We start from the raw sequence: 26,058 nt of genomic DNA on the forward strand, positions 1-26,058 counted from the left end.
AGGACGTGCAGACTCCACACAGACAGTGACCCAGCCGGGAATCGAACCTGGGACCCTGGAGCTGTGAAGCATTTATGCTAACCACCATGCTACCGTGCTGCCCCTAAATCTGCCCCTAAATCTGCCCCTAAATCTGGGCCCTCTCTTCCTTGATCCTTCCACGAGCGTGAACACTTTCTCCCTGTCTACTCTGACCAGCCCACTCATGATGTTGAACATCTCTATCAAACCTCCTCTTTGCCTTGTGCTCTCCAAGGCGAACAGTCCCAAGCTCTCCAATCTATCCTCATAACTGAAGTTTCTCATCCCAAGAACCATTCTTGTAAACCTCTTCTGAACTCTCTCCGGTGTGTTCACATCCTTCCAATAGTGTGGCACCCAGAGCTGTTCACAATACTCCAGCTGAGGTCTAACTAGTGTCTTGTATAAGTTCAGCATAACCACCTCGCTGCTGTACTCTGTGCCCCTATTAATAAAGTCCAGAATTCTATCTGCTTTATTAACTGCTCTCTCCGCCTGTCCTGTCACCTTCAATGATCTGCGCAGAGATACACCCTCTTCTCCATCACCCCTTTAAGAATTTAACCCTTATTTTATATCGTCTCTCCCTGTTCTTCTTGCCAAAATTCATCACCTCACACTTCTTGCACACTAAGGGATTGGACTGTCCATTAAGATTGTAGATCCATAGCTCAATCTGAGTGGCAGAGCCTAAACCTTGAGCCTGATGTTAACCGACCGTCATTAATACTTGCTTGCTGGCGCCAGTAAACAGGACAGCGTTCAAATTAGTCCCTCCCGTCGTGCTGCCTCCTCCGCCAGTTAACGCGTCCGATAACCCTCGTTTGGATCGAGTATCTGGGACACTGCTGCGGAGCAATAAATGCCAGCCAATCCCGAGTCGGTTCGAAACAAACGTGACAGAAATATTTGCAGCTGTTCAACTTTGGCGGCAATCGTGGTATCGGCAAAAAATAAAGGCCACAAGAAAAGCAGCCGGTGAAAAATCGCAGTGATAACGAACAGCCCGTGCAGTCCTCTATACACCTAACTCTGATTGTAGTCCTGCGTCCACACAGGGGGTGTGCACTGATTGTTTTGTACTGCTATCACCTTGCCCTGCACACCCTGTTTTATTTTTAAATTTTTTTTTTAAAATGCATTTTATTCAAACTTGTATCAAAGTAGGTTACAGCAAATAAACACCCCGGGAAACATTCTTCCCAACAATCAACTATACAGTTTGGACAGATTTTTCTCCGTTTTCACCCCCACCTCCCCATCACCCACTCCCCCCACCCCCCTGCGATGAACAGCTCCTCAAACACGGTCACAAACATCCCCCACCTTTTCACAAACCCCCCTGCTGAGCCCCTTAACCCATACTTTATCTTCTCTAACCGCAGGAAGTCGCACATGTCACCCAACCAAGCTGCTACCCCCGGTAGCGATGCCGACCGCCACTCCAGCAAAATCTGTCGCCGTGCAATCAGAGGGGAAGGCCGAGACATCGGCCTTCCTCCTCTCCATGAGCTCCGGCTTCTCTGAAACCCCAAATATCACCACCAAAGGGTCCGGGTCCACCTCCTCCTCCACTATCCTGGCTAAGACCGTGAACATTCCCACCCAGAATCTTCCCAATTTTTCACAACCCCAAAACATGTGCGCATGATTCGCTGGCCCCCGCCCACACCTCTCACACTCATCTGCTACCCCCTGAAAGAACCCACTCATTCTCGCCCGAGTCATATGCCCCCTGTGCACCACCTTAAACTGTATCAGGCTCATCCTCGCACAAGAGGAAGTCCCGTTTACCCTTCGCAGTGCCTCACTCCATACTCCCCAATTGATCTCCATTCCCAACTCCGCTTCCCATTTCTCCTTGATCTTCACCATCCGCTCGCCTTCCTGCTCCCCCAGCCACTTATATATTCCCCAATTCTTCCCACCCCTTCCGCATCCGGAAGCAGCAGTCGCTCCAGCAGGGTGTATCCTGGCAATCTAGGGAACGCCTTCCAGACCTTTCGTGCAAAGTCACTAACCTGTAGATACCTGAACTCACTACCCCTCGGCAGCTCTACCCTCTCCCTTAGCTCCTCCAGACTGTCGAAAACTTCCTCCAAATACAAATCCCTCACCTTGACCAGCCCCACTTCCCTCCACCTCCTGTATACACTATCCATCCCCCCCCGGCTCAAACCCATGGTTCCCGCACAGCGGCGTTAGCACCGACATCCCTTCCACCCGAAAATGCCTCCTCAGCTGATTCCATATCTTCACCGTGGACTGCACCACTGGGCTCCCTGAATACCTACTCGGAGCCATTGGCAATGCTGCCATCACCATAGCCCTCAAACTAGACCCCTTACAAGATTCCTCCTCCATCCTAACCCACTCTACCGCTTCTCCTTCCCACCACGGGGGGAAGGTTGGGGCTTGGGGCTGGTTTAGCACACTGGGCTAAATTGCTGGCTTTGAAAGCAGACCAAGGCAGATCAGCAGCACGGTTCAATTCCCGTACCAGCCTCCCCGAACAGGCGCCGGAATGTGGCGACTAGGGGCTTTTCACAGTAACTTCATTTGAAGCCTACTCGTGACAATAAGCGATTTTCATTTCATTTCATTTCACCGCCGCACCTTGTCCACATTTGCCGCCCAATAATAATGAAGCAAGTTTGGCAACGCCAACCCCCCCAGCTGCCTCTGCCTCTGTAGCAGGGTCCTCCCCACCCTCGACACCTTCCCCGCCCATACAAAGTCAGAGATGAGAACATTTCGAACAAATACCGCCACTCCACCCGATCAAATGCATTCTCCATGTCCATGGAGACCACCATCTCCGGTACCAGAGCTCTCGACGGATTCATCACCACATTCAACAGCCGCCTTATATTACTCGCGAACTGCCTACCCTTCACGAAGCCTGTTTGATCTTCTGCAACCACCCGAGGACACAATCCTCCATCCTCCCCGCCAACAACTTAGCCAATACCTTCACATCCGTGTTCAATGGTGATATGGGTCTATACAGCCCACATTCCACCGGGTCCTTCCCTTTTTTTTGAGATTAGTATGATTACTGCCCCTTCTCCAGTGCTTCGTTAAATGCCCCCAACAGATGTGGTGCCAGGTCCGCCGTAAATTCCTTATAAAATTCAGCCGGGTACCCATCCGGCCCAGGGGCCTTCCCCGACTTCATACCCCTGATACTATCCAGCACCTCCCTCAGCCCCAGGGGCTCCTCCACACCTGCCTCTTTGCTTCCTCCACCTGGGGAAATTCCAGCTCGTCCAGAAACCACCCCCCCGCCATGTCCCCCTCCTCTCCCCCTGGTGCACACCCTGTTTTATTGGCGCCAGTTGGGAGTGTTGGGTCGCTAATGTTCCACAGTGTTGGCCGTTTAACATCAAAGTTTTAAATGTATCCTTAAAAAAAGGTCACTGCAGTTCCCTGAAACGCAGAGAAGTGAAGCGAAGTGAACACAATGAGAATTGGTACCTGGGTGATTTATTTTTCTACTTTGGCCAAAGAACGAAATGAAAGATTTCCTCTGTACAAAATAAATACAAATCAGGGCAATATCAGAAGAGTTTGGAGAATGAGACCTTCCCAGGATACCAAGAGGAGGCCTCACCCACCGCACCCACCCAGCCCAGTGATCCGCTCCAGAACTGGGTGAGCTGCTATAATTACTGGAATGGTATAAGATGCAGTACCGGTGCCTACAGGGGCTCATTTCCCAATCAAACACTCCAGGAATTCGCCATTCGCTGGGAGCAGCTCTCAGGAAATCCACAGGGAGGAGATTGAGAGCGGGTCTGTCCTTTGGGTTGGGTGAGGTTTTCTCTCAGGATGCGGGCCGAATGGTGGTGATTTCTGTTCACTGAATTGGGGTTGGGCTGTACAGGTGAATTGAGCCACTCAGAGGTCAGTTCACCCAGCCCCCCGTCCACCTCTCCCCAGTTTACCGCCCCCTGTAGGCGTCTGTACCACATTGGAGAAGTGTGAAGATTGCTGAAGCTGCTTTTGTTCATGTCTGGCTCGGTGAAGCACAGACCAGCGACCAACGGTCAATTCTGCCCCGAGTCTTTACTTTCGCTGCATCTCTGGAAAGGCCACTTTGTGGCCCCACCGTACAGGTCGATGCTGCTGTCATCCCAGGAGATGACATTGCCCAAAATGCTGGAGGAGCAGTTGGCAATGTTCTGAATCTCGGTCGCACTCAGAACCCGGTCCCAGATGTTGAATTCTGCCATTTCCCCGACAAAGGCTTGTGTAGCGTCGTACCTGCCTCCAGCCACGTCCTGCACAGTAGAAGAAAATGGATTGGTATCAACATCTCGGCCAGTTTGATGTAAAATGTACAGATCCAGCCTGGGGGAACCCAGAGACCCCTAAATACAGAGCACAGGCCGCAAATGGCTTTAGCCCTTCACATAGGCAGATCCCAAGATCCAGCTCGGTCACATCAGGGGTTGGTCATGGCCAAGGAAGGCATTTTGTCCGTCCCATAATGTTGGGAACGAGCACAGGCCATTCGCCCCCTTCAGCCGACTCTATCAATCAACAGTTCAAAATATCTTTGTTAGGCGCATAGAGACAGAACAAGGGAAGGGATGGAAAAGGGCAGGATTTATGGGAGAGAGAGAGAGAGAGAGAGAGAGGAGGAGGAGAGAGAGAGAAGGAAGGGAGAGGGGAGATGGAGATGAACAGGAGAGAGAGAAAGGAGGAGGGGGGAAAGAGAGTAAGAGGGGAGAGAGAGAGGGAGGGAAGAGAGAGAGAGAGAGAAGGGAGGAGAGAGAGGGAGAAGGGGAAAAGAGAAATAGGGGGAGACTAAGAGAAGGGGGGATGGAGACAAGGGGTATAGAAAGAAGGGGGTATGGAGAGAATGGGGGTATGACAAGGGCAGGATGGAGAGAAGGAAGAGATGGGAGAGGAAGGGGACAGGGAGAGGAGGGGCAAAGGAGAGAGGGGTTGAGGGAGAAGAGATGGAGAGAGAGAAGAGGACAGGGAGAGAGAGGGATGAAGGAGAGGAAAGGGAGAGGGGGATGAGCGAGAGATAGAGGAAAGAAAAGAGAGCAGGGGAATTTTTATTAATTTGAGTGTGGTGTCAGTTAATGCTGAACAAATTGGCTGGGACTGATTGATGAACCAATGGCTTGGTGCAAAATATTCACGGCTGGAGTTTCGGAGTCTCTGTCCTGTTGTGATTGGCTCAGATTTACCCATTTCCAGTTGAATAGAGGCGGCTAAACTGAGTTACTGTCCTGGTCAGAAGGTCAACAACAGGCGATAAGAAGGAAAACTGTGGGCCACATGTCACTTGTCCATAAGAGTTCAGCTCTGCCATCGAAAGACAATTCACGTCTCGGCGCTGGGTTAACAATGGGCTTCCTGGTACCTACCTGCTCCTGGCCAAGGACGAGCGTGCCTCCTGGTTTGATTGGGTGCCATGGAGCCAGGTTTTCTCCCGATCCCCTTTGCTTGCCATCCTGGTACACCTCCCAGACACCATCCCTGGTTGTCCAGGTAATGCACACATGGTGCCATTCTCCACCTTTAACCTCCAACGGCAGACGGGTTACCTGCAAACAAAACAATGATTGTATCTCCCTTACTTGTGTACAGAAATCTGCCCAATAAACAGCCACCGTCCCTAATAAACCATCATCCCTCCATGGAACAGCCAATAGTCCTGAAATATATTAACTCCCCAATAAACAGCAATATTCTGAGTAAATAATTTCCCAGAAATTACCATCATCCCTAATAAACATCGATTTCCCCAATATACACCAATGTGATACTCAAGGTGGATGAAATTAAATGTATCAATGGCCTTTCTCACTGATAATTACCAATGAAAAAGTTAATTTCAGGACCAGGAATCGATCGATGGCTGTTTCTTCTCCCCTAGTCAATGTGCTCAGACCAGCTATAACATCCCGCACAGTGGCCCAGCCGAGATTGTCTGTCAACCAGAGATTTTAATTTGTGAGCTTCATTACCAAAGTTTTCAATACTTACTTTGTCATTGATCAGCAGTTCGATTGGGTTCTTCCCCCACTCAAGTAGAACCATCTCGTTCGCTTGCCCAGGGACTGCATACGAGAATGGTGTTCCAATCCCTACTGTCCCTTTAGACTTCACCCACAGGCAGATGGTCAGTGTGTACAGCTCAGGTAGACTCCTCTTCATTCTAGCATACATGTAGTTCGTCCTTACTGGGAATGAGATTTTGTAACCTTCTTGCAATTTATAAACTGCTGTCTCTGTCGGGGAGAAATAAAAACGCTTTGTTTTAGCCTTTCCGATCGCTCACCTCGGTATGAGAAGGTCATGGATCTATGCCCCAGCGCAAAGGCATGAGAACCAAAATCCAGGCTGACACCACCCACACAGAGCTGAGGGAGTGCTGCGCTGTCAGAGGTGTCGGCTTTCAAGTGGCACAGTGGTTAGCACTGCTGCCTCACTGCACCAGGGGCCTGGGTTCAATTCAGCCTTGGGTATCTGTGTGGAGTCTGCACATTCTCCCCATGTCCGCGTGGGTTTCCTCCTGATGCTCCGGTTTCCTTCTACAGTCTAAAGTGCGCAGGTTAGGTGGGGTTATGGGGAAAGGGCTGTTGAGTGAGCCTAGATTGGGTGCTCTATCAGAGGGTTGGTGTAGACTCGATGGGCCAAATGGCCTCCTCCTGCAGCGTAGGGATTCTATGATTCTATGTTAAACCAAGGCTCCTTCAGCACTCTCGAGTGTGAGCAGAATTTCCCAGCGCAACATTTCAAGAGCAATAGTGATTCCCGCACTGCCCCCTGGCTAATATATTTTTTTTAATTTAGATTACTGTGGTAGTATGACTAGGGGTATTACGGTACCTGGGAGTGTGAGTTGCCATTGGTGCAGAGGACTCGCTTCCCATTGGCCCAGGTATGTCATGTGCCTCTCAGCCGATTGGCTGAGGAAGGTAGCTCTGCCTACGAGGCGGGATATAAGAACCCGTGTTCCCCAGCAGTCAGCCATTCTTCTGTACGTCTGCTGCCGGGTCCACTTCTTGTGTATTAAAGCCTATCGTTCGGACTTCATCTACGTTTCGTGTCCATTGTTTATGCATCAAGTACCCAGTTCTTTTTTTTCCAATTAAGGGGTAATTTAGCGTGGCCAATCCACCTACCCTGCACATCTTTGGGTTGTGAGTGTGGAACCCACGCAGACACGGGGAGAATGTGCAAACTCCACACGGACAGTGGCCCGGGGCCGGGATCAAATCTAGGTCCTCGGGGTGTGAGGCAGCAGTGCTAACCACTGTGCCAATGTGCTGCCCGGGTCCTTGGGATGTGAGGCAGCAGTGCTAACCACTGCACCACCAGTGAGCTGGGATGTAATAAACTGTGTCTTCAACTCCAACTGGTTCGGACTCACCGTTGAAGGACATTGATCTAATCTGCTTCCGTTCAATCCAGAGGGGTAAGCCCACTGTCTCCCAATGTGTGTCAGCAGGAACCAGCCCGATTATCTCCTGCATGACCATCCTGACCTTTAACCTTTGACCTGTGCTGAGCCTTACCTTTCTCCAACTTGTCGATGCGCTGGTGAAGGGCTTCCAGCTGTTCTTCCAGGCGATACCTCTGTTGGTCACCCTTGTTCTGCAGTGAGGATCGCTCCTTCTCCAGTTCAGAGAGTTTGGAGAGTAGCTGGGCTTCCAGTTCATGGATCTTCAGGTAGATGTGACCCCGGGGTTGGCCAGAGAGAGCAAACGTCGAGGAAGCGTTGTCCCGAGTCAGCAGCTCCCCCTGCTCCCCGGGAAAGAGGGAATAAGGTAGCAATCAGCAGGATTGTAATCACAGGCAGGAGGAAGCAATGGTTAATGGTCATGTAGACATCCCAAGTAACTGCCTGGACACGGGAGCATCAGCAGCCTCCCTCCAGCCCAATCCACATCACGTTATGGGATCATCTCCTAAGCTACTGTAAGCTGACCCTGTGGCTGCCAATTGCAGTCAGGTACGTGTCGGAGGGCGGGGGATCAGTCGGAGGGGGGTATCTGTCAGAGAGCGGGATATCTGTCGGAGGGGGTATCTGTCGGAGGGTGGGGTATCTGTCAGAGAGCGGGATATCTGTCGGAGGGGAGTATCTGTCAGAGGAAGGGGTATCACTCGGAGAGCGGGGTATCTGCCGGAGAGGAGTATCTGTCAGAGGGTGGGGTATCTGCCGGAGGGGGGTATCTGTCGGAGGGGGGGGGGGGGGGTTATCTGCCGGGGGGGGGGGTATCTGCTTCATTCTAGAACAGGAGAGTCTGGTCCGAGTGTGTGAAATGTTAAACCTGAACCACAGCAACTGGGAACCGTCTCCTCAGTTAACTGGGCCACACAGAGCCACAGCGGGAATGTTTCCGGCATCAACTCGACCCCTGGGCATAACAGATGGACTCAGTGGAGCTCTCAACACCAAACTCTATCCACAACCTGGCAGAGGCCCATCTGTTTGTATTTTCAGGCCAACCTCACGGCAGCATCATCACTGAAACAAACAAGGCCTGCAGATAGAGAGCTGAAATTACCTCAGTGTCCCAGAGTACTTCTTACCCAGTGAAGTACACGGGGGGGGGGGGGGGGGGGGGGGGGGCAGGGGTGGCGAGGACTGGGGAGGGGGGGCAAATATACATTTGGGTGCCGGGGAGATAACCACAGTGTGCGACACCTGGCCGGGTCGCGTGCCGCTGTCGCCTCTCCCGGACGGGTCTCGCCGCCGTCCCCCCGCTCGCCTCCGCTGCTCCTCCCGTCCTCCATCCCCAATCTCCTCGTTCCCCGCTCCTGGAGATGTCATGCACGTTTTGGCACCCCGTGCCCTCCTTCCAGCTCCCGTTTCCCTGCCCCCGCCCCATCCCGCTGGTTCTCCTCTCCTGTCCCCCCTCCCTCCATGGTTCGCCCCTCCCTTCTCAAGTTCAGCTGTCTCCCCCCACCCCCCGCCCCTGTGGTTCGTCTTTCTCCCCCTTTCATGCCTTGGCTACCCTCCCCTGATTCTTGGCTACCTGGTTATTCTTCCTCTTGTTCGTTGGCCACAAACAGGTCCCAGAACAGTCGCGTGAATGGTTCCCACGTTCTGCGGAAGCCGTCGTCTGACCCCCGGATGGAGAATTTGATTTTCTCCATTGGGAGAGATTCCGAGAGGTCGGACAGCCAGTCTGCAGCTCTGGGTGGTGCTGCTGACCGCCAGCCAAACAGGATTCTACGGCGGGCGATCAGGGTAGGCAAAGGCAAGGGCGTCCGCCCTCCTCCCCAGGAATAGATCTGGCTGGTCTGAAACCCCGAAGACCCCCACTAATGTGTACCTGTGTTAATGTGTACCAGAAGATGTGTGCATGATGTGTACATGGTCGCGCATAGGATCTGGGGTTTGTTTTTCTCTATTTGGTTGCATGCAGGATTTGCTGCATTTAAAAATTCCCCAGAGTGATGACATCATGTGTTATGAAATCTTTCACTGCAAAGCCATTGGAACAGAGCTGGAGGCAGGAGAAAAGGACGGGAGCTGGAACGAGAACGCAGAAGAGAAATAAAGAGAAGAAGAACTAAAGAGTGGGAGAGAGGGAATGTGCAGGAGAGAGAGAGAGAAAGCAGGGCAGAGTGCTGCTTTGACTCTCCTTGTCCCAATACTGTTGTCTGCTGCAAAGACATGGCTGGGGTCAGACAGGGTACAATCAAAAGCAGGAATGTGAACGAGAAGGAGAAACAGTGGCAGGGGGTAAAGGAGAGAGAGAAATAAGAGAGTTGGAATCAAAGATGAAACGTAGAGAAAAGGAGAAAGAGATGGAGACAGCAAAAGACGAACTAAGAGAGGATCGACAGAGAAATCTAGATAGTGAAAGAGACCTAGGGAGATATGAAGGAAGAGAGGGGGGTGGTAGAAGTGAAGGAGAGAGAGAGAAGAAAGATTGTCAAAGTGGAGGCAATGCCTATCTCACAATGTAATGGTATAATGGGAATCGTGTCGATGTAATATATCTGGACTTCCAGAAGGCATTTGATAAGGTGCCACACAAAAGGCTGATACACAAGGTACGATCACATGGGATTAAGGGTAATTTATTAGTTTGGGTGGGCGGCACATGGCGCAGTGGTTAGCACTGCTGCCTCACGGCGCTGAGGAGTCGGGTTTGAATCCTGGCCCTGGGTCACTGTCCGTGTGGAGTTTGCACATTCTCCCCGTGTCTGCGTGGGTTTCGCCCCCACAACCCAAAGATGGGCAGGGTAGGTGGATGTGCCATGCTAAATTGCCCCTGAATTGGAAGGAAAAAAAATTGGGTACTCTATATTATAAAAAATAAATAAATAATTTGTTATCTTGGATAGAAGTCTGGACAGAAGGTAGAGTGTCTGGCTAAATGGGTCTTTGGGTAGCAAGATGGAACTAGTGGCTTGCCACAGGGTTCGGTCCTCAGGCTCCAACTCTTTACAATATGTATTAATGCCATGGATGTCGGGATAGAAGGCACTATCTCCAAATTTGCAGGTGACACTAAAATAGGTGAGACAGTAAGTTGCGATGAGGAGATAAGAAATTTACAAATGAATACAGATAGGTGAGGAGAGTGGGCCAAAATTTGGCAAATGGAGTTTAATGTGGATGAATGTGAGGTTCTCCATTTTGGTCGGAGAAATGGGCCAGGATTCTCCCCTACCCGGCGGGGCGGGGGGGTCCCGGCGTGTCGGAGTGGCGTGAACCACTCCGGCGTCGGGCCGCCCCAAAGGTGCGGACGTCTCTGCATCTTTCGGGGCCAAGCCACGCCAGCCGGGGCCGAAAGGACTTCGCCGGCTGGCGTAAGTCCGTGCATGCGCAGGAGTGTTAGCGGCTGCTGACGTCAGCCTGGCGCATGTGCTGGGGACGGGGTCTCTTCCACCTCCGCTATGGTGAAGACCATGGCAAAGGCGGAAGGAAAAGAGTGCCCCTACGGCACAGGCCCGCCCGCCGATCGGTGGGCCCCGATCGCAGGCCAGGCCACCGTGGGGGAACCCCCCGGGGTCAGATTGCACCCCCCCCAGGACCCCGGAGCCCGCCCACGGCACCAATCCCGCTGGTCAGGGAGGTGTTTTGATTCCCACCGGCGGGAGAGGCTTGACAGCGGCGGGACTTCGGCCCATCGCGGGCCGGAGAATCACCGGGGGGAGGGCCCACCAACTGGCGTGGCACGATTCCCGCCCCGCCGAATCTCTGGTGGCGTAGAATTCGGGACACGGCGGGGGCGGGATTGATGCCGGCCCCCAGTGATTCTCCGACCCCCCCGCCGGGTCTGGGTGTGCGCATACAAGAATCGCAGAAATCTAGCGTGCGGGTGCAGCAGGTAATGAGGAAGGCATTTGGAAATTTGGCCTTTACAGCTAAAGGGATAGAGTGTAAAAGTTGGGAAGTGTTGCTGTAACTGTACAAGGCATTGGTGAGACCGCACCTGGAGTATTGGGCACAGTTTCCGTCCCTGTATTTGGGGAGGGGTGTAGTTGCATTAGGGGCAGTCAGAGGAGGGTCACTACATTGATTCCACACATGAGGGTTTTGTCTTGTGAGCAGTTTGTGGAGAACAGGCAGGAAAGTGGAGTTGAGGCCGAGATGGGATCAGCCATGATGGGACTGAATGACGGAGTGGGCTCAAGAGGCTAAATTGGTGTTCCGAGGATTCAGACACTGGACCCATTGTCTCCACATCACCCCCCCCCCCCCCCCTCCCCCTCCTACCCCCCACCCTCACCCAACTCTCGGTCATTCTGAGCTGACATTCCCCCACAGTATCTGCTAATTAATTATCAAACTGTATGACTGCAGGGACGATCCGTGGAGAATTCTTTAATGGAAATTTTGGGCTGTTTTTATCAGTTTGAAATGATTAATATATCACATGAGTTTCGCCTGAACTTTACAGAGTAAAATCTAATCATGCAGGCCCTGCAGGGAATGTTTAATATAGCATTTGGCTGTTGTGCTGAAGGTGTTCAATATGTAATGGGAAGCTGTCATCATTGATCAGAAGGCCCGTCTGAGCAGAGGCTTTGTGCTTATGGTACCCGATTCACAATCCACCAGTTCAGATGCCACCAGGGCTGTTTGTGAATTCAAAATGAATTTTATAGAAAGAGCAATCTCCGAATAAAAAACTGGCCTCGCTGGAAGTGACCGCCAAGCTGATCATTTTCGCCATTTAAAATCGAATATGTTCATTAAAAGACAGGAGAAAGACCTGCGTTTATCCAGTGCCTTCCATATCTTCAGGTGGCTTAAAGCGCTTCACAGCCAATGAAGTAACAATAATAATCTTTATTGTCACAAGTAGGCTGACATTAACACTGCCATGAAGTTACTCTGAAAAGCCCCTAGTCACCACACTCCGGCGCCTGTTCGGGTAGACAGAGGGAGAAATCAGAATGTCCAATTCACCTAACAGCACATCTTTGGACTGTGGGAGGAAACCGGAGCACCCGGAGGAAACCCACACAGACACGGGGAGGACGTGCAGACTCCGCACAGACAGTGACCCAAGCTGGGAATCGAACCTGGGACCCTGGAACTGTGAAGCAACAGTGCTAACCACTGTGCTACCGTGCCGCCCAAGTACATTTTGAAGTGCGGATGGTGCCGTCATGTGGGAAACACAGCAGCCTGTCAGTGCACAGTAAGATCCCGCAAGCTGCAAGAGATAAATATGGTCCCTCACCACCTTGCCCCTCCCAACTCCGCCTGCCCCCCCTCCCCCCCCCCCCCTCCCCCCAGGACACCAGGGATAACTCCAATGGTCTTCTACAAAATGGTGCCACCTCATCTTTTAGATCTGTCTGAGGAGGCAGATTGAATCTCGGGTTTAACACCTTGTATTCAGTCCTGCACTGGGGGTGTGGGCTGAGACGTCTGTGCTCATGTCCTCCAGCGAAGGGAACCTGCCATCCTTCCATGCTCCAGACCTCTATGTGACTGCAGACCCACAGCAATGACGTTGACTCCTAATTAACCTCATGAAGTGATTTAAGAACATTGTTCATCACCACCTCCTCAGAGTACGTCAACATGGATAACAATGCCAGCCTGAACAACGCCACCCACATGTCGAGAATGAATAATACATTTGTTTTTACTTCTTCTAACTTAGCAGCTGGTGATTGTGTGACAGAGTCAGTGTGTGGAGTGGGGGGGGGGGGGGGGGGAGAGGAGACGGGGGGGGGGGGGGGGTAGGGGGAGGCGGGGAGAAACTATACGATAAATCAATACAACTGCAGGTTTGACTAAAAGACGCTTCAGCCATCGCAGGTTGAAGTCAGGCAACATCGTCTAAAAACTCAGCAACAGTTAATACATGTTCATTGACTACACCTAGCCCTACCTCATGGCCACCTCTTTCAACCCTTCCACGGTCTCTGAATTCTCAGACTCCTTGGGCTGGAGTCTCAGATTTTGAGGCTATGGCCCCACGCCGGCGTGGGAGAGGTGGTGTAAAACGGCCACCGATTACCCGTTTGGCTGGGGCTGGCGTGAAGGCAGCATCCAGCACCCGGCTCCAGCTGGCGATACGGCCGGAGAATTGCGGAGAAGGTCCCCCCCCCCCCCCCCCCCCACAGTGTCCACAGCCCCTGATTCCGCAACCGCCTCGCCAAGTTCCCGACGGATGGGACCATGAGAGACCCACGCCGTCGGGAGCTTGGCCGGTTGGGGGTGGAACATCGGAGGGCGAGCCTCAGGCGATGTCCTGAGGCCGTCGCTCGGCACACTCTCCGAGTGCTGGAGGGGGGGGGCCGAGCATCGCAAAACCAGCGCCGCCCCCGATTTGGTCGGGAACTGTGATTCTCCGGCCAATCGCAGAACACGGTTTAGGTGTCGACGACCGGAGAATCCAGTATCCTGTCTGACATCCAGGATTGGATGAGCAGAAATTTCCTTCAACTAAATATTGGTAACCAAAGCCATCATCTTCAGCCCCCTTCACTAGCTCCGTCCCTCCCCCGGGCTGTGGGTGAACCACACTGTTCATTAACTTGCCGTCATATTTGAGTCCGAGTTGCGCTCCTGACCACATATCTGCACCATTACGAAGACTGCCTATTTCCTCTTCTGGAACATCAGCCAACTCTGTCCCTGATTCAACTCTTCCAGTCATCTAGACATGACTACTATGGCACACCATTGGCTGGTTTCCCATCTTTAACTCTCCATTAACTTCAGGCCATCCAAGACCCTATTTCACATATTCTAACCTATCCATTCATCCACCCATTACCCCTGTGCTGCCTGACGTACATCAGATCCTGCTTTCAAATCCCACCATGGCATCAGCCCTTCCCAACTCTTTAACCTTCTCCAGCCCCTCAACCCTCCGAGATATCCTCCAACTCTGCCCTCTTGAGCAGACCAAATATTCTCTTAAACTATGTTCATTGAGATTTTACATTTTACAGAATAACGCAACAAATTTGCAAAGTAATAATCGCTTATTGTCACGAGTAGGCTTCAATGAAGTTACTGTGAAAAGCCCATAGTCGCCACATTCCGGCGCCTGTTCGGGGAGGCTGGTACGGGAATTGAACCCGCGCTGCTGGCATTGTTCTGCATTACAAACCAGCTGTTTCAAGTCAGTCTTGAGCGGCTGCAGCCCCTGTGGTGTTACGTTTTATCACATTAAAGGGGCTATCTAAATACAATTGTTATTTTTAATAATGATTGCGATTGGATCAGAGAGTTATTCAGCTCCCAGATGATAAAGATCAGCTTTTCAGATTGCTGTAACCGCGTTTTAAACACCCACAGCTGGAGCTGTGAGCAAAAAGATCAGGAACACTTAATAAATTAACACAACTCACAAAACTCATTAAAACTTAATATTCCCTACAGGAGACACCTGACAAGGATTTAGCAACACGTCCACGAGTTCCCTGGCCTTTACGGCTGTTTTCACGGACGCAATCACACCTGCTCTCACCGTTCGTGAAAACGGCCGCAAAGTGCCGTCCCGGACAACCATGGCACCGATTGGCACGGCCGCACCACGGCTGTGCCAAGGGTGGCATGGGCCTGCGATCGGTGGGCACCGATCGCCGGCAGCGGGTCCGATACCCGCGCACTATTTGTTCCTCCGCAGCGCCGCAGGATCAGTCCGCGGGGTGGCTGAGGGGCATGACGGCCCACGCATGTGCGGGTTTGACGCATCTGCGGGATGACGTCATCCGCGCATGCGCGGGTTAGAGCCGTCCAACCCGCGCATGTGCGGCTGACGTCATCGTGCGCGTCAGCCGCCGTGACGCTTGGCGCGGGCTTAGCGATGGTCGCTAAGTCCGCGATGCCGTGCTTCACGGGGCCGCGCTGTTAGCCCCGCCCGAGGGGGGAGAATCGGGTCCCGGGAGGGGGCGCGGAGGCTGAGTTTCACGGCAGCCTTTACGACTCGCCGCATTTGCGGAGAATCGCGCCCACATGTGTACCTGAGCCACAGATTGACGTGTAAACCCAACACTCAGAACAGGAATTCTCCCGATAGGTCTGAATGGTGTATGAGTTTACGGTAATTCAACATAAACCAGACTGAATGTAAAGTGCTTGTTGGGAATAGAGCGGAGGGATCTGCTTCTTGAACCGTCAGTGCCTGGAAGAGCTGGAGCTGCATAAAGTAATTGCCATGTCTCTCACATTACAACACTGACTGTAACGCACTTTGGAATGTCCTACGTTTACGAAAGGTGCTTTAGAAATCCAAGTTCTTTCTTTTCTTTACATTTGGCAGCGAATCATCTACATGATTCTGCACGGAGCGATTGGCGATCTGCCACACTGAAACGAAGGCCCTTGATATTGGCTGTGTGAGTTTGACAGAGCTCCTCAATTATTTATTCACGTGTTTGATGAGACCAATCTCAGTGTCTCTAGCAATTGGTTTCAGCCCTTTGCATTCAGAGGCAACACGCCTGCCCAGCATTTTAAAGATCTCACACCAGACAGAGATTAACGTGAAAAAACCCAAGGATATAAATTCATCATGTTGCATATTTATAAATTCATCAGGGTAAGATTGGAAAGTATTAACATAGAACATACAGTGCAGAAGGAGGGCATTTGGCCCATCGAGTCTGTACCGACCCACTTAAGCTCTCACTTCCACCCTATCCCGGTAACTCAATAACCCCTTCTAACCTTTTTTTTTTGGACACTAAGGGCAATTTAGCGCGGCCAATCCACCTAACCTGCACATCTTTGGACTGTGGGAGGAAACCGGAGCACCCGGTGGAAACCCACGCACACACGGTGCGAACTCCGTACAGACAGTGACTCAGTGGGGAATCGAACCTGGGACCCTGGCGCTGTGAAGCCACAGTGCTATCCACTTGTGCTACCGTGCTGCCCACATTGGAGGAACTGCAGCTATGCTGAGAGATTGGTTTAGCTCAGTGGGCTAGACAGTTGGTCTGTGCCCCTGAGAGCAGAGGAGGCTGAAGGGTGACCTAATTAAGGTGTACAAGATAATGAGTGACTTTGACAGGGTAGGTGGGATAGACTAGTTTCCCCCTAGCCGAGGGGCCAATTACCAGAGGGCACAGATCATTGGTAGGATTAGAGGGGGACGAGGGAAAAACCATTTTCACTCAGAGGGTGGGGGGGCGTCTGGAATTCACGGCCTACGGTGGTGGTTGAAGCTGAAACACTCGACTCATTTAAAAAGTTCCTCGATCGTCCGAAGCGCTGGAACCTGCAAGGCTACGGGAAGTGGGACTGAAATGAGCAGCTATTTTTTCTCTTTTTTGACCGGCACAGACACAATGGGCAAATGGCCTCTTCCTCCATCAGAACTTATCTCTGGTTCTAAAATATTAGCTTCATTCTTTCGAGCCCTGGTTATGCCTCTTCCTGTGTGTCTTTCCACTTCCGTGCTTTTGTTCCTACCTTTCTGCCATCTAATAATCTTTTTTTTTATTGTCACAAGTAGGCTGACATTAACACTGCAATGAAGTTACTGTGAAACGCCCCTAGTCGCCACACTCCGCCGCCTGTTTGGGTACACAGAGTGAGAAATCAGAATTTGCAGCTGGTACGGGAATTGAATTGCTGGCCTTGTTCTGCATCACAGACCAACTGGCTAGCCCACTGAGCTAAACCAATCTTTGCCACTTCCTATCAATGAGGGATTCAACCATGAGGGCATCACCGACCAACCCGACCCTGACCTCACCCGACACTCCACGCATGGGTTTTCCATCAGGATTCACGGTCCCTCGATCAGGAGCCGGACCTCGGGTTGATTTTTCCTGCTTTGGGACCCTAGGTGCAGACTGGGATCAGGGATCTCGGACAGGTAAAGAATGGTACAGGGTCAGTAAGGCCTTGCTATTGGGCATGTCTGTGCCACTAGTGAAGGGTGACTGTGGGCAGAGAATTCCAGTGCAACGGGAAAAGCCAGAGGCTTGTAACTCCTCAGAAAAAGGGGCACACCGAAATAAGGGAATAATACCACCATTTGACCCATTAACTGCCCATTTCTTCGTGGCACCTGAAGCATTTTCATTAGAGACACTCACTTGAACAGCCAACCCGCTCCCTCAACACAAGATCCCACACCCCAATCTATCGCCCCCCTTCTTATCCATCATTCCATCATGGACAGTGAGAGTCTTTTTCCTCGGATGGTGATGACCAACACGAGGGGACATAGCTTTAAATTGAGGGGTGGTAGATATAGGACAGATGTCAGAGGCAGTTTCTTTACTCAGAGAGTAGTAGGGGTGTGGAACGCCCTGCCTGCAACAGTAGTAGACTCGCCAACTTTAAGGGCATTTAAGTGGTCACTGGATAGACACATGGATGAAAATGGAATAGTGTAGGTCAGATAGGCTTCAGATGGTTTCACAGGTCGGCGCAACATCGAGGGCCGAAGGGCCCGTACTGCGCTGTAGTGTTCTATGTTCTCTATGTTCTATACCCACCCCATCCCCGATTTGCCCCACAATGCTCTCAGAGCTGGATCAGGTGGTTGACCAGAGTGACCATCCACTAAAGCGGGTCTTTGGCATAAAAGGATAAGAAATGGATCAGTGGGCCTCACACCTGTTTAAATATTACTGGAGAGGGACCTTTGCACCGTAACACAGTTTGGAATGTTGCCGTGTGATTCAATCTTTTCGCTGACAAAGCAAATGATCCATTTTCTGCTTTTGGCATTTGCCAGACGACAGGTAGAGGGGTTTCCCGTGCTTCCCGACAGGGGGGGCGAGTGATAGGGTGCTATCAGGGGTCTGGGTCGGGGAGGGGAAGATCTCGGACATTTATAAGATTATGCAGGAGGTGGAGGAGGTACCAGTAGAGGAGCTGAAAGATAAGTGGGAGTTAGAGCTGGGGGAACAGATAGAGGACGGGACATGGGCAGACGCCCTAGAGAGGGTCAACTCGTCGTCGTCATGTGCGAGACTGAGTCTTATTCAATTTAAGGTACTGCATAGAGCCCACATGACGGGGACAAGGATGAGTCGGTTTTTCGGGGGTGAAGACAGGTGTGTCAGATGTTCGGGAAGCCCTGCGAATCATGCACACATGTTTTGGGCATGTCCGGCACTGGAGGAGTTCTGGAAGGGGGTGGCAGGGACGGTGTCGAGAGTGGTGGGGTCCAGGGTCAAGCCAGGATGGGGACTGGCGATCTTCGGGGTTGGGGTGGAGCCGGGGGTACAGGAGGCGAGGGAGGCTGGAATATTAGCCTTTGCGTCCTTGGTGGCTCGGAGGAGGATCTTGATTCAGTGGAGGGACGCAAGGCCTCCAAGTGTTAACACCTGGTTAAACGACATGGCAAACTTCATCCAATTGGAAAGAATCAAATTCGCCCTGAGAGGGTCGGTGCAGGGGTTTTTCAGGCGATGGCAACCCTTCCTAGACCTCTTAGATCAGAGATAGAAACTGAGGCCGTGACAGCAGCAACCCGGGAGGGGAGGGGAGAGCGGGAGGGAGGGGGGGGGGGGAGGGTGGGGGGGAGGGGAGGGGGGGGGGGAGGGGGGATAACAACGAAGGAAACACGGTATCGGTGGTGTCACGGGCAAGGCCTGCCCGAGGACACTGCCAGAAACGACAAGATGGTCTGGCGGCCGGTTCGTCGGCGGGGGGGGGGGAGGCAGGGGGGGCGCGCGGGTAGGGGGGGGGGGGGATTCTTGTTAAGTAGGGGGGTTTGACTTTGTTTTGATATAATTCAAATGTAGGGGGGGTTAAAATGGTTGTACTCTGAAAAATTTCTTCAATAAAAAGTATTTAAAAAAAAAAATAAATTTCTGCTTTTGGTGAGAGTCCAATCCGATCGGCAGTTTGACTCACTATCGGATACCCAGAGGGAGACCGAGCTCTTAAAGGCAGCAGCTCCCACTCCAGCAGCTTTACTGGAATACGGGGTGTAAAAAATTAAATCGCCAGAGTCCCCGAAGACCATGGACTGCTTTCCCCTCTGAGGGGGGAGAGCTGACTGGGTGGAGATTTCATCTGAGGGTCACCACACCTCAGGCGAGGGACAAGGTTGAGAAAGCGGGGCCTTTGGGGATAACCTCAGCCAGAGAACGCAGTGGTGTAGTGGTATTGTCGGTGGACTGAGAACCAGGGCTCTGGAGACGCGGGTTCAAATCCCACCACGGCAGAGAGTGAAATTTGAATTCCAAAGAAATCTGGAGTTAAAAGTCCAATGATGATAATGAATTATCCATTACTGTAAAAACCCATCTGGTTCACAAATGGCCGTCAGGGAAGGAAATCGCCTGGTCCTACGTGGCCTGGCCTACATGTGACCACAGATCCACTCTTAACCACTCTTAATTCAGTCCAAGGGCAATTAGGGCGGGCAATAAATGCAGATAATGCACGGCACAGTGGTTAGCACAGTCGCTTCACAGCGCCAAGGTCCCAGGTTCAATTCCCGGCTTGGGTCACTGTCTGTGCGGAGTCTGCACGTTCTCCCCATGTCTGCGTGGGTTTCCTCCGGGTGCTCCGGTTTCCTCCCACAGTCCAAAGATGTGTAGGTTAGGTGGATTGGCCATGGTAAATTTCCCTTAGTATCCAAAAAGATTAGGTTGGGCTACAGGGATAGGGTGGAGGCGTGGGCTTAAATAGGGTACTCTTTCCAAGAGCCGGTGTAGACTCGATGGGCCGAATGGCCTCCTTCTGCACTGTAAATTCTATGTTCATTACTCAACACCACAAAACCAGCTGACCCAAAGATCAGGGTGCAGCCCAGCTGCCTCACTGAATGAGTTTCACTTGTTGTTATATAATGAAAGTCTCTCTCTCTCTCTATTAATCGTCTGTCATCTATTGACAATTTCTCTATGATTCCAATCAGCAGCTTCTGGATTCCAGTGGTTCTGTTACTGGGGAACATTCTATGGAACGGGACAAGCCTGGAGCCCTACAGTCTGGAGCCTCGCTGACTCTATTGTGTCATCTTTGTCTTCGGACTAATAGGGCCTAATATTCACACTGCTACCTCCACTTAAGTAACAGACGGTGGGTAATGGTGGATTAAATCACATACAGAAATCACCAACAGTCCAACCTATTTTAATCTTCATCGTCCACTTGTGCTGCCTTTACCGGAGAAAGGTTACGACACAGAAAGAGGCCATTCAGCCCATCACTGGCTGAAACAGCTAGCCGCCCATTCTAATCCCACCTTCCAGCACCCGATCCATATCCTTGCAGGTCCCAGCACTTCAGGGGCCGATCCGAGTACCTTTTAAATGAGTTGAGGCTTTAGCCACAACCGCCAATCGAGGTTTTCATAGCTGCAATTTTCCAGCCCTGGAAACATTCTTATAACTCTCTCCAGGGCAATGATGTAGTTCCTGTGATGTAGTGACCAGAACTGTACAGAAAACTCCAGCTGTGGTCTAACCAGTGTTCTGTACAGTTCCAGCACCACCTCCCTGCTTTTGTAATCTATACCTCGCGCAATATAGGAAAGCATTCCATTGTGCTTTCTTTCCCACCTTACCCTGTCCTGTCTCCATCAGGGACCTATGGGCAGGCACACCAAGCTCTCTCATTTCCTCCACCTCTCTCAATATCTTCCCATTTAGTGAATGTCCCCTTGCTTTTTTTTGCCTTCCCCAAATGCATTACCTCATACCTTTCCAGATGGAATTCCATTTGCCTCTTACCTTAAGGGCAGCATGATAGCACAGTGGTTAGCACAGTTGCTCCACAGCTCCAGAGTCCCAGGTTGGATTCCCGGCTTGGGTCACTGTCTGTGCGGAGTCTGCACGTTCTCCTCGTGTCTGCGTGGGTTTCCTCCGGGTGCTCCGGTTTCCTCCCACAGTCCAACGACGTGCAGGTTAGGTGGATTGGCCGCGCTAAATTGCCTTTAGTGTCCAAAAAAGGTTAGTTGGGGTTATTGGTTACGGGGATGGGATGGAGGTGTGGGCTTAGGTAGGGCACTCTTTTCAAGGGTCAGTGCAGACTCGATGGGCCAAATGGCCTCCTTCTACACTGTAAATTCAATGATTCTGTCATCTGCCCACTCAACCAAACCATTGAATATCTCTGGAGACAACAGCTACCCTCTTAACTATCAACTACCCGCCGAATTTTGAGGCATCTGTCAATTTTTCAATCATGCGTCGCACATTTAAGTCCAAATTAAGATATGAAACAAACAGCAAGGGCCCCAATACTGAGTCCTGTGGAGTGCCACTGGAAACCATTCGCTAAAACAATTTTTTTTTAAATTAAATTTAGAGTACCCAATTGTTTTTTTCCCAATTAAGGGGCAATTTAGTGTGGCCAATCCACCTAGCCTGCACATCTTTGGGTTGTGGGGGTGAGACCCACACAGACACGGGGAGAATGTGCAAACTCCACACGGACAGTGACCCAGAGCCGGGATCGAACTTGGGACCTCGGTGCCGTGAGGCAGCAGTGCTAACCATTGCGCCACCGTGCCACCCGGTCAATCATTCTCAATCATCAACCAATTTTGGATCGAGCTCACCACTTTCCTTTGCATCCCATGGGCTTCTATTTTTCTGACCAGCCTGCCATGTGGGACCTTGTCAAATGCCTTACTAAAATCCATGTAGACTACATCCTGTATTTACGCCACCCTGAGAAAGTGCACGGTCAATCCCAGCCCCACAGGCCCCGGTCAATCCCTGCCCCACAGACCCCGGTCAATCCCAGCCCCACAGACCCCGGTCAATCCCAGCCCCACAGGCCCCGGTCAATCCCAGCCCCACAGGCCCCAGTCAATCCCAGCCCCACAGGCCCCAGTCAATCCCAGCCCCACAGGCCCCGGTCAATCCCAGCCCCACAGGCCCCAATCAATCCCAGCCCCACAGGCCCCGGTCAATCCCAGCCCCACAGGCCCCAATCAATCCCAGCCCCACAGGCCCCGGTCAATCCCAGCCCCACAGGCCCCAGTCAATCCCAGCCCCACAGGTCCCAGTCAATCCCAGCCCCACAGGCCCCAGTCAATCCCAGCCCCACAGACCCCGGTCAAATCCCAGCCCCACAGGCCCCAGTCAATCCCAGCCCCACAGGCCCGGGAGTCACAACACAAGTGAATTAGCCAACAATTCTTATACAAATTCCCAAAATCTTTGGCCCTTAGCTGCCCAATAATTACTGACTCCTGGGGTGAAATTTTCCCCTACCCGGCGGGGCGGGGGGTCCCAGCGTAGCGGAGTGGCACCAACCACTCCGGCGTCGGGCCTCCCCAAAGGTGCGGAGAAGGTAGTCAAGAAGGCATACGGCATGCTTGCCTTCATTGGCCAGGGCATTGAGTTTAAAAATTGGCAAGTCATGATGCAGCTGTATAGAACCTGTAGGGAAGTTATTGGAGAGGATTCTTCGAGGCAAGATTTACTCCCATTTAAAGCAAGTGGATGTATTAGCGAGAGGCAGCAAGTTTTGTGAAGGGAAGATCATGTCTCAACTTGATTGACTTTTTCGAGGAACTGACGAAGGTGATTGCCGGCAAGATGGATATAGAACTGGCTCGGACATAGAAGACAGAGACACACTTGGAATTTAATGTTCAATTCTGGTCACCACACTACCAGAAGGATGTGGAGGCTTTAGAGAGGGTGCAGAAGAGATTTACCAGGATGTTGCCTGGTATGGAGGGCATTAGCTATGAGGAGCGGTTGGGTTAACTCAGTTTGTTCTCACTGGAACAACGGAGGTTGAGGCAAACTGATAGAAGTCTACAAGATTATGAGGGGCATGGACAGAGTGGATAGTCAGAAGCTTTTTCCCAGGGTAGAAGAGTCAATTATGAGGGGAATAGGTATAAGGTGCGAGGGGCAAAGTTTAGAGGAGATGAACAAGGGAAGTTTTTTACACAGAGGGTAGTGGGTGCCTGGAACTCGCTGCCAGAGGAGGTGGTGGAAGCAGGGACGATAGTGACGTTTAAGGGGCATCTTGACAAATACATGAGTAGGATGGGAATAGAGGGATACGGACTCCGGAAGTGTGGAAGTTTTTAGGTTCGGCGGGCAATATGGTTGGCATAGGCTTGGAAGGCCGAAGGGCCTGTTTCTGTGCTGTACTTTTCTTTGTTATTTTCTTTGTTTATTTCACATTGCAGGATGGGGGAAATAAAATGCTGGAATTGGGTGAACAGCAATGTCCATTACAGCCAGGACACTGGGCTCAGTTGACTCATGTGGCCAGTTTGCTCATTGCTGTTTATGGGATCTTGCTGAATGCAAACTGCCCGCTGCATTTCCAACATGACAACAGTGACGACAGTTGAAAGGTGATTCATTGGTTGTAAAGCACGTTGGGACATTTTGAGGTCATGAAAGGCGCTATAAAATGCAAGTCTTTTTTTTAATCACCCCGTCTATACTATTAATTTATTAATCAAAACAGGAGCTAAAAACTCAGGAGCACGGAAATGCTCTGAGTGTGGACTATATGTAACAAGGTTTCACTCTCATAACAAGTACTTATTACACATATAGTCCAGTGGATTATAAATCTTCTGTTAACTGTGGTCGAACACCAGTCACCCCATCAATGAACTGCCCACACTGATGTGCCTTGAGTTCACACTTGCAAATGAAAGCTGCTATATCAGAACACAAGTCAGGAACCTGATGGAGTGCTGGTTGTAAATGGGGTCCGTCTGGTCAACATTAATCACATTTATCTGAACATTTCATATTCTGGCCAAATGCAAAAGTAGCTTTCTTGTTGCCAACAGTGAATATGACAGTTTGTGTGGGTGAGGCAATGTATTGTAAATCAATAATATTCTAATCTCAGTTTGCAATTTTCAAAGTAAACACAAATGTTTCTCTGCTGTTTCTCCATTAATATTTACTGATTTACATACCACTCTGCTGCTTTTATTGTTTTTACTCACGGTTTGATATATTTCAGAAATATAGCTCTGATTTGCATACTCCACCACTATTTTTATTGCCTTTCTCTATCCTGTCTCAGCCCATCTCCTGCTGTACCCTCTCAAACACGCTCTTGTTACCTCCAGACTTAACTATTCAAATGCTTTTCTGATTGGCCTCATCCATTTCCCATCCTCTATCAACTTGAGTTTCATACAAAACTTGCTGTCGTATAGCAGCTGCCAATGTACAGATTTTGGATTTTGAACACGTTCGCCCTGGTGTTCAAATTGCTTCTGTGTTCACACCCTCCCAATGCCAGTAATCTCCCTCAACCCTACAGCCCTCCAGAACCTCTGTGTTCCTCCATGTGTGTCATCTTATACATATTCCTTTCAACCCTTCATTTGTGGCTCTGTCTTCAGCCAGCTAGGCCCTCAGGTTTGGAATTCCCTCCCGAAACCCATTCGACCTCTCAACCGCTCCCTCCTGCTTTAAGAACAACATAAGAACTAGGACGGGGAGTGGGCAATTAGCCGTAAAACCCACTCTGCCATTCAATACGATCATGGCTGATCTCTCATGATCTCTCAGCACGGTAGCATGGTGGTTAGCATAAATGCTTCACAGCTTCAGGGTCCCAGGTTCGATTCCCGGCTGGGTCACTGTCTGTGCGGAGTCTGCATGTCCTCCCCGTGTGTGCGTGGGTTTCCTCCGGGTGCTCCGGTTTCCTCCCACAGTCCAAAGATGGGCGGGTTAGGTGGATTGGCCATGCTAAATTGCCCGTAGTGTCCTAAAAAATGTAAGGTTAAGGGGGGGGGGTTGTTGGGTTACGGTTATAGGGTGGATATGTGGGTTTGAGTAGGGTGATCATTGCTCGGCACAACATCGAGGGCCGAAGGGCCTGTTCTGTGCTGTACTGTTCTATCTATCTATCTATCTATCAACTCCACTTTTCTGTCCGATCTCCATAACCCTTCATCCCTGTTCTCCATAACCCTTCATCCCCGCTCTCCATAACCCTTCATCCCTGTTCTCCATAACCCTTCATCCCCGCTCTCCATAACCCTTCATCCCCGCTCTCCATAACCCTTCATCCCCGCTCTCCATAACCCTTCATCCCTGTTCTCCATAACCCTTCATCCCCGCTCTCCATAACTCTTCATCCCCGCTCTCCATAACCCTTCATCCCCGCTCTCCATAACCCTTCATTCCCGCTCTCCATAACCCTTCATCCCGTCTCCATAACCCTTCATCCCTGTTCTCCATAACCCTTCATCCCCGCTCTCCATAACCCTTCATCCCCGCTCTTCATAACCCTTCATCCCCGCTCTCCATAACCCTTCATCCCCGCTCTCCATAACCCTTCATCCCCGCTCTTCATAACCCTTCATCCCCGCTCTCCATAACCCTTCATCCCCGCTCTCCATAACCCTTCATTCCCGCTCTCCATAACCCTTCATCCCGTCTTCATAACCCTTCATCCCTGTTCTCCATAACCCTTCATCCCCGCTCTCCATAACCCTTCATCCCCGCTCTTCATAACCCTTCATCCCCGCTCTCCATAACCCTTCATCCCCGCTCTCCATAACCCTTCATCCCCGCTCTTCATAACCCTTCATCCCCGCTCTCCATAACCCTTCATCCCTGCTCTCCATAACCCTTCATCCCCGCTCTCCATAACTCTTCATCCCCACTCTCCATAACCCTTCATCCCCGCTCTCCATAACCCTTCAT

The 26,058-nt window shown here is 51.3% G+C and overlaps 1 protein-coding gene across 3 annotated transcripts in view; it reads right to left on the minus strand.

Moving 5' to 3' along the window:
• Nucleotides 1-3,490: 3,490 nt before the first annotated feature.
• LOC119956592 (neuronal pentraxin-2-like) overlaps nucleotides 3,491-26,058 on the minus strand; it is a 79,543-nt gene continuing 56,975 nt past the window's right edge. For 2 of the 3 annotated variants that reach the window (XM_038783922.1, XM_038783919.1), the window contains 4 exons: nucleotides 7,563-7,788; nucleotides 6,028-6,272; nucleotides 5,406-5,585; nucleotides 3,491-4,304 (listed from right to left, as the gene is read on the minus strand). In XM_038783922.1, the coding sequence (XP_038639850.1) occupies nucleotides 4,071-4,304; nucleotides 5,406-5,585; nucleotides 6,028-6,272; nucleotides 7,563-7,788 (885 nt within the window). In that variant the 3' untranslated portion in view covers nucleotides 3,491-4,070. The remainder of the gene's footprint in view (nucleotides 4,305-5,405; nucleotides 5,586-6,027; nucleotides 6,273-7,562; nucleotides 7,789-26,058) is intronic. The other variant, XM_038783920.1, reaches the window with a different exon arrangement.

This window comes from Scyliorhinus canicula, chromosome 23, assembly GCF_902713615.1.
Source record: "Scyliorhinus canicula chromosome 23, sScyCan1.1, whole genome shotgun sequence".
Lineage (NCBI taxonomy): Eukaryota > Metazoa > Chordata > Chondrichthyes > Carcharhiniformes > Scyliorhinidae > Scyliorhinus > Scyliorhinus canicula.